Here is a 10,160-nt window from a genome sequence, read left to right as displayed (position 1 = left end):
CCACAAAACCAAAAGACAACTGACAAAATGGGAGAAGAAATTTGAAATGTCATATCAGGTAAAGGGCTGGTATCCAAAATCTATAAAGAAATTATCAAACTCAACACCCAAAAACATATGATCCAATCAAGAAATGGGCAGAAGACATGAACAGACATTTTTCCAAAGAAGACATCCAAATGGCCAACAGGCACATGAAAAAGTACTCCACATCGCTCAGCATCAGGGAAATCCAAATCAAAACCTCAATGAGATAGCATCTCACACGAGCCAGCATGGCTAAAATTAACAAGTCAGGAAATGACAGATGTTGGCGGGGATGCGGAGAAAGTGGAACCCTCCTACACTGTTGGTGGGAATGCAAGCTGGTGCAGCCACTCTGGAAAACAGTATGGATGTTGCTCAAAAAGTTGAAAATAGAGCTACCATACCACCCAGCAATTGCACTACTGGGTTTTTACCCTAAAGATACAAATGTAGGGATCCAAAGGGGTACGTGCACCCTGATATTTATAGCAGTAATGTCTACAATAGCCAAACTCTGGAAAGAGCCAAGATGTCTATCGACAGATGAATGGATAACGAAAATGTGGTATATATATACAATGAATATTATACAGCCATCAAAAGGAATGAAATCTTGACATTTGCAATGATGTGGATGAAACTGGAGGGTATTATGCTGAGCGAAATAAGTCAATCAGAGAAAGACATGTATCATACAATCTCACTGATATGAGGAATTCTTAATCTCAGGAAACAAACTGAGGGTTCCTGGAGTGGTGGCGGTTGGGAGGGTTGGGGTGGCTGGGTGATAGACATTGGGGAGTGTATGTGCTATGGTGAGAGGTGTGAATTGTCTAAGACTGTTGAATCACATACCTGTACCTCTGAAACAAATAGTACATCATATGTTAAAAAAGAAGAAGATGAAGAAGATAGCAGGAAGGGAAAAATGAGGGGGGGGGAATCGGAGGGGGAGACGAACCATGAGAGACGATGGACTCTGAGAAACAAACTGAAGGTTCTAGAGGGGCAGGGGGTGGGGGGATGGGTTAGCCTGCTGATGGGTATTAAAGAGGGCACGTACTGAATGGAGCACTGGGTGTTATATGCAAACAATGAATCATGGAACACTACATCAAAAACTAATGATGTAATGTATGATGATTAACATAACATAATGAAAAAGAAAAAAAAAAATGACTACACCAGTCAGCATTCCCTTTGACAGTGCAGGAATGTTCCCCTTTCTCCACATCCTTGCTAACACCTGTTACATCTTGTGTTGTTGATTTTAGCCACTCTGAGAGGTGTGAGGTGATATCTTAGGGTTGTTTTGATTTGTATTTCCTTGATGATGAGTGATGTTGAGCATATTTCATGTGTCAGTTGGACTTCTGTATGTCATCTTTGGAAAAATATCTATTCATATCATCTGTCTTTTTTAAAATTTAATTTTATTTAAATCAATTAATTAACATATAGTGTATTATTAGTTTCAGAGGTAGAGTTCAGTGATTCATCAGTTGTATCTAATACCCAATGCTCATTACATCATATGCTCTCCTTAATGCCCATCACCCAGTTACCCCATCCCCTCACTACCCTCCCCTCCAGCAACCCTCAGTTTGTTTCCAGTAGTTAAGAGTCTTTTATCTTTTGTCTCCCTCTCTGATTTGGTCTTATTTTATTTTTCCCTCCCTTTCCCTATAATCCTCTGTTTTTTTTCCCCTTAAATTCCACATATGAGTGAAATCATATGATAATTGTCTTTCTCTGATTGACTTATTTTGCTTAGCACAATACCTTCTAGTTCCATCCACATTGTTGCAAATGGTAAGATTTCATTTTCCTGATGACTGAGTAATATTCCACTGTAGATATCTGTATCTATCTATCTATATCTATCTATCTATCTATCTATCTATCTATCTATCTATCTATCTATCTATCTATCTATCTATCATCTATCTATCTATCTATCTATATCTATATCTATATCTATATCTATATCATCACATCTGCTTTATCCATTCATCTGCTGATGGCCATCTGGGCTCTTTCCATAGTTTGGCTATTGTGGACATTGCTTCCATAAACATTGGGGTGCAGGTGCCCCTTCAGATCACTACATTTGTATCAGTACTTGGCCAGTTTTTAAGGATTATTCAGTATTTGGGTGTTGAATTTTAAAATTTCTGTATATATTTTGGTTACTAACCATTTATCAGATACATCATTTGCAAATATCTTCTCCCATTCCATAGGTTGTTATTTAGTTTCATTGATTGTTTTCTTTGTTTTACAGAATGATTTTATTTTGTTGATGACCCAATAGTTTATTTTTTCTTTTGTATCCTTTGCCTCAGGAGACCTATTTAATAACAGGTTGCTTTGGCTGATGTCAAAGAGGTTGCTGCCTGTGTTCTCCTCTCAGATTTTGATGGTTGCAGGTCTCTCATTTAGGTTTTTAATCCATTATGAATTTTTTTTCTTTATGGTGTAAGAAAGTGGTCCAGTTTCATCCTTTTGAACATTGCTGTCCAGTTTCCCAGAACTATTTGTTGAAGAGACTGTCATTTTCCCATTGGATATTCCTCCCTGTTTCTTTGAAGATTAATTTACCATAGCTTGTAGGTTCATTTCTGGATATTTTTATACTGTTCCATTGATCAATGTATCTATTTTTGTGCCAGTAGTATCCTGTTTTGACCAGTACAGCTTTGTATTATCATTTGAAGTCCAGAATTGTGATGCCTCCAGTTTTGCTTTTCTTTTTCAAGGTTGCTTTGCCATTTGGGGTCTCTTGTGGTTTCATACAAATTTTAGGATTGCTTGTTATGGCTCTGTGGAAAATGCTGGTAGTATTTTGATAGGGATCGAATTAAATGTGTAGATCTCTTGGGTAATATAAACATTTAAACAATATTTATTCTCCCAGTCCATAAGCATGGAATGTATTTCCATTTTTATGTGTCCTCTTCAATTTTTTTTTTGTCATCTTTTTATAGTTTTCAGAGTATAGGTCTTTCACTTTTTGGTTAGGTTTATTCCTAGGTTTATAAAGGTTTTTGGTGCAATTATAAATGGGATTGATTCCTTGATTGCTCTTTCTGCTACTTCATTGTTGGTGTATAGAAATTCGACAGATTTCTGCATGCTGATTTTGTATCCTGCAACTTTACTGAACTGGTGTATCAGTTCTAGAAAATTTTCATTGAAGTCTTTCAGATTTTCTGTATAGGACATCATGTCATCTGCACATAGTGAAGGTTTCACTTCTTCCTTGCTGATTTGAATTCCTTTTTGTTGTCTGATATTTGTGGTTAGGATTTCCAGTACTATGTTAAATAAAAGTGGTGAGAGTAGACATCCCTGTCTTGTTCATAACCATAGAGAAAATTCCCTCAGTTTTTCCCCATTTAGTATGATATTAGCTGTGTTTTTTTCATATATGGTTTTTGTTAAGTTGTGGTATTTTCTTGCTAACCCTATTTTGTTGAGGGCTTTTATTAAGAATGGGTTTTGTACTTTGTCAAATGCCTTTTCTGCATCTATTGAAAGGATCTTATGGTTGTTATACTTCCTTTTATTAATGTGCTGTATCATGTTGATTGATTTGTGAATATTCAACATCCCTCACAACCCAACAGTAAATCCCACTTTATTGTGGTGAATGATTATTTTAATATATTGTTTGATTTAGTTTGCTAGTATTTTATTGACAATTTTTGCATCCATGTTCATCAGGGATATTGGCCTGTAGTTCTCTTTTTTGTGATGTCTTTATCTGGTTTTGGTATGTTGGTGATGCTGGCCTCATAGAATGAGTTTGGACATTTTCCTTTCCTTTCTGTTTTTCTGAAAAGTTGCAGAAGAATAGTTATTTTTTTAAGATTTTATTTTTATTTATTTGACAGAAAGACAGCACAAGCAGGGGCAGCAGCAGGCAGAGGGAGTGGGAGAAGAGGCTCTCCGCTGAGCAGGGAGCCCAAAGCCAGGCTCAATCCTAGGACCCTGGGATCATGACCTGAGCCAAAGGCAGACTTAACCAATTGAGCCACCTAAGTGCCTGTCAGAAGAATAGTTATGAGCTCTTCTTTAAATGTTTGGTAGAATTCACCTGTGAAGCCATCTGGCACTAGACTTTTGTTTGTTGGGAGATTTTTGATAACTGATTCAATTTATTTTCTGTTTATCAGTCTGATCAAGTTTTCTATTTCTTCCTGCTTCAATTTTGTTAGTTTATATGTTTTTAGGAATTTATCCATTTCTCCCAGGTTGTCCAATTTTTGGCATATAGTTTTTTATAATATTCTCTTATAATTATTTCTGTGGTGTTGGTTGTGATTCTCTCATTTGTGATATTATTTATTTGGGTCCCTTGTCTTTATTTTGATAAATCTGGCTAGAAGTTGATCAATGTTATTAATTTTTCCAAAGAACCAGCTCCTGGTTTCATTGATGTGTTCTATTGATTGCTTATTCTCTATCATTTATTTCTGTACTAATCTTTATCATTTCCTTCATTCTGTTGGCTTTAGACTTCTCTTGTCTTTCTATTTTTAGTTCCTTTCAAGGTTAGGTTGTGTATTAGATTTTTCTTGCTTCTTGAGGTAGGCCTGTATTGCTATATACTTCCCCCTTTGGATGGATTTGCTGCATCCCAAAGTTTTTGGACTGTCATGTTTTCATTTTCATTTGTTTCCGTGTATTTTTTATTTCTTCCTTGACTTCCTGGTTGACCCATTCATTCTTTATTAGCATTTTGCTTAACCTCCATGTTTTTGTGGTCTTTCCAAATTTTTTCTTGTGGTTGACTTCAAGTTTCATTGTGGTCTGAAAATATGCATGGTATGATCTCAATTTTTTTGTACTTGTGGAGGCCTGGTTTGTGACCAGATGAATGTCCCATGTTTACTTGTAGAAAATGTCCCATGTTTACTTATAAAGAATGTGTGTATTTTCCTGCTTTAGGATGGAATGTTTAAATATATTTGTTAAGTCCATCTGGTCCAGTGTGTCATTCAAGCCACAGTTTCCTTGTGGATATTCTGCTTAGATGATCTGTCCATTGACGGAAGTCGGGTGTTAAAGTCCTCTACTATTTTTGCATTATCATCTTTATGATTGTTATTGTTTTATATATTTGTGTGATCCCATGTTGGGCACTTAAATATTTACAATAGCTAGATATTCTTGTTGGATTGTCCCCTTTATTATGACATAGTGTCCTTCTTAATCTCTTGTTGCAGTCTTTGGTTTCACGTCTAGTTTGTCATACATATAATTTTGCTACTCTAGCTTTCTTTTGATATTCATTTGCATGTTAAATGTTTCTCTATCCCCCTCTTTCAATCTGTGTCTTTAGGTCTAAAATGAGTCTCTTGTAGGCATGATATAGTTGTTTTGTTTTGTTTTTAATCCATTGTAACACCCTATGCCTTTTGATTGGAGGGTTTAGTCCATTTACAATTGGAGTAATTACTGATAGATATGTATGGAGTGTTATCTTGGTACTTGTTTTGTCATTGTTTTTGAAGATTTTTTTCTGTTCCTTTCTAGTCTTTGTCACTTTTGGTCTTTCCACTAAAAGAGTCCCCTTTAATATTTCTTGTAGGTCTTGTTTAGTGGTCACAAAATCATTTAGTTTTTGTTTGTTTTAGAAACTCTTTGTCTCTTCTTCTATCCTGAATGATAACCTTGCTGGCCAGAGTTTTCTGGTCTGCAGATTTTTCCCATTCAGCACATTGAATATATCATGCCACTCCCTTCTCTTTGACCAAGTTCTCTTGAGAAATCTGCAGCTAGCCTTATGGGTTTTCTCTTGTAAATTAAGGTCTTCTTTTGTCTTGCTGTTTTTAAGATTTTTTTCTTTATCACTATATTCTTCAACTTTAATTGCAATGTGTCTTGCGATGGCCTGCTTTATTGATTCATTCGAAGTTCTCTTTGCCTCCTGGATCTTGATGTCTATTGTCTTCCCCAGATAAGAGAACTTTTCAGCTATGATTTCCTGTGATAAATTTTCTGCCCCCCCCCTTTCTCTCTCTTCTTCTTCTGGGACTCTTAAAATATGAATGTTATTATGTTTCATGGAATCACTGAGTTCCCTATTTTTGTGTATAATAATTCTTCCTCTTTTGTTCATCTTCATTATTTTTTATTATCTTATTTTCTATATCATTTATTTTTTTCCTCTGCTTCTTCCACCTCTGTGTTCATTGCATCAAGTCTGTTGCAAATCTCAGTTTTTGCATTTTTCATTTCTTTTATTTTTATTTTATTTTATTTTATTATGTTATGTTAATCACCATACATTGCATCATTAGTTTTTGATGTAGTGCTTCATGATTCATTGTTTGCTTCTGATTCTTTTTTAACTCTTTTCTATCTGTGGTAAGGGCCTCCTTGAAATATTCCATTCTTTTCTCAAGCCCAGTGATTATCCTTATGACTGGCGGTTTAAATTCTCCATCAGGCATGTTACTTAAAATTGTTTCACTTAGATCTCTGGCTGTGACCTTATCTTCTTGTTTCATTTGGGATGAATTCCTCTGTCTTGGCATTTTGTCTAAGTGTCAGCCTTCTTCTCTGTGTTAGTAAAATCTATTATGTTTCCTGCTCCTGAGAGCAATGGCTTTACGAAGAAGAGGTCATATAGTTACCGGGACCAGGATCTTCAGGGAGTGTCTCTGTTATGTGCTGCATGGGTTCTGCTGTTATGTTTTGGCCATTCTATCCTTCTGGCCACTAGTCTGCAGAGGTTCTCCTTGCCTGCAGTGGGCATTGTTTTGTCCTTGGCCAGAATATGGTGAGTTTTTACTTGGTGTGCCCTGATCTGTTTGTTAAATGAGATGTGATACTACTTCCAGTAGAACTGAAGCCCTGAGATATGTTGTGGGAAGAGGTTTGTGCTGGTTTTCTTTGGGAGGGGCCTGCTGCACTGGGACTGAGGCAAGCTTGGCTGAGAAGGGAGTACTGCCTGAGCTCAGGGCTGTGGGACTTGGTATAAACAAGTTAGGCAACCAGTGTCTGAGCTATGGTTGCTTACAGCTGGTGGCTCTGTGTTTATGCTCAGGGGAGGGGAAAGGAAATGGCACCAGTCAGATCCTTTGTTCCCAGAGAGTGGTCTCTGTCACACTGCCTCTCAGGGAAGCACTCAGAGGATTAGAGTGAATAATCCCTCCCCCTCAACCCTGTGTGAGCCAGGTATTTTTCAGATGGTTTTTTCTATACTGCCTATGGGTTGTTTGCCTGTCTTCTCTCCAGGTACAGAGCAGTGCCCTCCAGGCCCTACCCTAGCCAAGCCTGCTGACTTTTAAAACTCCAGGCTTTATGGAAGTGGTGTGGGCAGGGTCCTGTGCTGGTCTTCTGGGTGAGGGGTCTGCTGTGCTGGGTTGAAGCAAGCTTGACTGAGAAGGGCACTCAGGCCAGAGCTCAACGGGGTGGGACTTGGTGTAAGCAAGTTAGGCAGCCCATTTGGGGGCTGAGCTGCCTTCAACTGGTGGCTCTGTGTTTACACTGAGGGAAGGGGAAATTGCACCCTCTGGCTCCTTTATCCCCATAGAGGAGTCTCCCTGGAAGCTGCCTCTCAGGGAAGTGCTCCAAAAAGAGTGAATAATCTCCCCACTGTGGGCTGCAGGAATTCTTCAGATCACTCGTTTCAAAGCAGTTTGCTCCCAGGTTGTTTGCCTGCTTTCTCTCTAGGAGTAGGGCAGTGCCCTCAGGGCTCTATCCAAGTAAACCTATCAACTGTTAAAACTCCAGTCTTTTTTTTTTTCACATAAAGAAGCATTTATTTGACGTTTAACATGGAATCATACAAATAAAATTTGTATAAACACAAATCCACATCGAGTCATAACACAGATAGCAAAAGACAAAGTAAAAACAAAGAAAACTAATTGGCGGCTATATACAGTTGGACAGTTGTGTCTTGTACACTAAAAAGTCTTTTACAAAATAATCATCTTAGATCAACAGAAGACCAATCTTCAATGTCGTCCTGCAAGATGGGTTAACTTTAGCAATCTCCTCCTGTTTTCTCCAACATCCTCCTTTAGTATGGCTGGTAATTGTTTTGGTGATTGCCACCCCCTCGAGACGCCTTGCCGTAAGTGCTCTGTTGCCCACTGCAGTCTGCATATCCCTGTCCATATCCATAGTTCCCATAGTTATACCCAGTATAATCATAGCCGCCATAGCCACTATAGTTTTGATCACCACCATAGGCACTATTGTAATTTCCATATCCTTGATCATAATAATTATTAAATCCTTGGTTCCAGTTTTGGCCCTGACCTCGTCCACGACCCCTAGTACCACCTCGTCCACCAGCTGCAGCACCTCTTCCTCCTTTTTGTTGTTGCTGTTGCTGCCTGTATAACTCTTTGGGTTGTGCAACTTTGATTTCACACTTCCCAGAACCAATTTGATGATATCTGCTTTCTAACAATTTCTTTACTGGCTCTTCGTCTGTATATGTAATAAAACAAAATCCTCTTCTTTCATTTGTTTTTGTATCCATGGGAAGTTCAATATTTTCAATCTCTCCAAAGGCTCCAAAATATTCTTTAATTTGTTCTTCAGAAGTATCTGGGCTCAATCCACCCACAAAAACCTTTTTGGGGGGTTCTTTCCCTTTTAAAGCTTTGGCCCTTTTGGGGTCTATCAATTTGCCATCCAATTTGTGTTCTTTCAGTTCCAAAACCTTATCGACACTAGCAGCATCTTTGAAAAGCACAAATCCAAATCCTCTTGATCTTCCAGTCACTGGATCTGTTTTTATTGTACAGTCTACAACTTCCCCAAATCGAGACAAATATTCAGTCAGATCTTTCTTGCTCGTATCCCAGCTCAAGCCTCCAATAAACATTTTACCGTCATCCTGCTGATTCTTGCTCGCGTTGATCTTGGATCCCTCTGCGAATTCCTCTACGTTGCTGTACTCGTTCATGTCCTCCATGGTGGCGGAGTTGTCGGCCGTGGGGTGCTGGCGCGCAGTCCGGGTCGCGGCAGCAGCGGCGGCTGAGCGTTGTATGGAGCTGGATTTAAAATGGCGGCGGAAGAGCTAAAACTCCAGTCTTTAAGCCCTGCTGGTTGCAAGAGCTCAGAAAATTCAGCCCCTCTCATTTTCCCAGGCAATAGCTTTGAGGAAATATTCTCCTTGTATGTTCCCCTGTGTGCCCTCCCATCTCTCTCTCTCCCTCTTTTCCTCTCCCCCCCCTCTCTTTTTTCTCTGCAACCATGAGTCCCCCCCTCCACAGCGTCTGAGATCCATTTCTCCACAAAACCATGTCTCCACACTGCCTACCTTCTTTGACATGGCTTCTTCTTTCCCTTCAGTTGTGGAATTTGTTCTGTCAGTCTTCAGGTTGATTTCTGGGGTATTTAGAATGATGTGATAATTATCTAGTTGTATTTGTAGGACCAGATGGGCCTAGGGTCCTCCTACCATCTTCTCTCCCCATCTGAATTGTATAAATTCTTTATATATTCTGGATTATTGATCCTTGATGTATTATTTGCAAATATTTATTTTTCTATTTCAAAGATAGCATTTTCATTCTGTTGATAGTGTCCTTTGATGCACAAAAATGTTTAATTCTGATAAAGCCCAATTTACTTATTTTTTTTTTTATTTTGTTACCTGTGGTTTTGGTGTTCTATATAAGAAATTTTTGTCAAATACCATGTAAGACTTTTTCTTATGTTTTTTTCAGAGTTTTATAATTTAAGATATTACATTTAAGTTTTGGATCCATTTTGATTTGAGTTTTGTTTTATTTTTAGTGAATTTTTGTGTATGGTTTAAAGTAAAGGTCCAATTTGACTCTTGCTTATCGATATCTGGTTTTCCCAACTTTATTTTGGAAAAAAAAACTGTCCTCCCCCATTGCATGAATTGAGTCCCTTGTAGAACATTATTGACTATATGTGTGAGGATTTAGTTTTTACTCCATTTGTCTATATGTCTATCTTTAGGCCAATACCACACCATTTTGATATTTGTAGCATTGTAGAATTTAATAATCACCAAGTATGAGACCTCCAACCTTCTTTTTTTATAATTGTATTGACAAGTGGTGCCATGATATTGCATATGAATTTAAGAATGTATATTTGTATTTCTGCAAAAATTGTAACTGAAAATT

General features: G+C 38.0%; 1 protein-coding gene across 1 annotated transcript; it reads right to left on the bottom strand.

The window, feature by feature from the left end:
* Nucleotides 1–7,800: 7,800 nt before the first annotated feature.
* Nucleotides 7,801–9,331, bottom strand: LOC113930428 (heterogeneous nuclear ribonucleoprotein D-like). Its single transcript, XM_035725443.1, has 2 exons — nucleotides 9,320–9,331; nucleotides 7,801–9,076 (listed from the first exon to the last, which is right to left on the bottom strand). The coding sequence occupies exons 1-2, from the start codon at nucleotides 9,329–9,331 to the stop codon at nucleotides 8,066–8,068; spliced, it is 1,023 nt and encodes a 340-aa protein (XP_035581336.1). The 3' UTR covers nucleotides 7,801–8,065.
* Nucleotides 9,332–10,160: the final 829 nt, after the last annotated feature.

This window comes from Zalophus californianus, chromosome X (assembly GCF_009762305.2).
Source record: "Zalophus californianus isolate mZalCal1 chromosome X, mZalCal1.pri.v2, whole genome shotgun sequence".
In the NCBI taxonomy this organism is placed as follows: Eukaryota; Metazoa; Chordata; class Mammalia; order Carnivora; family Otariidae; genus Zalophus; species Zalophus californianus.
Note: the sequence above shows the minus strand (reverse complement) of the source record. Positions and strands in the feature narration are given on the sequence as shown.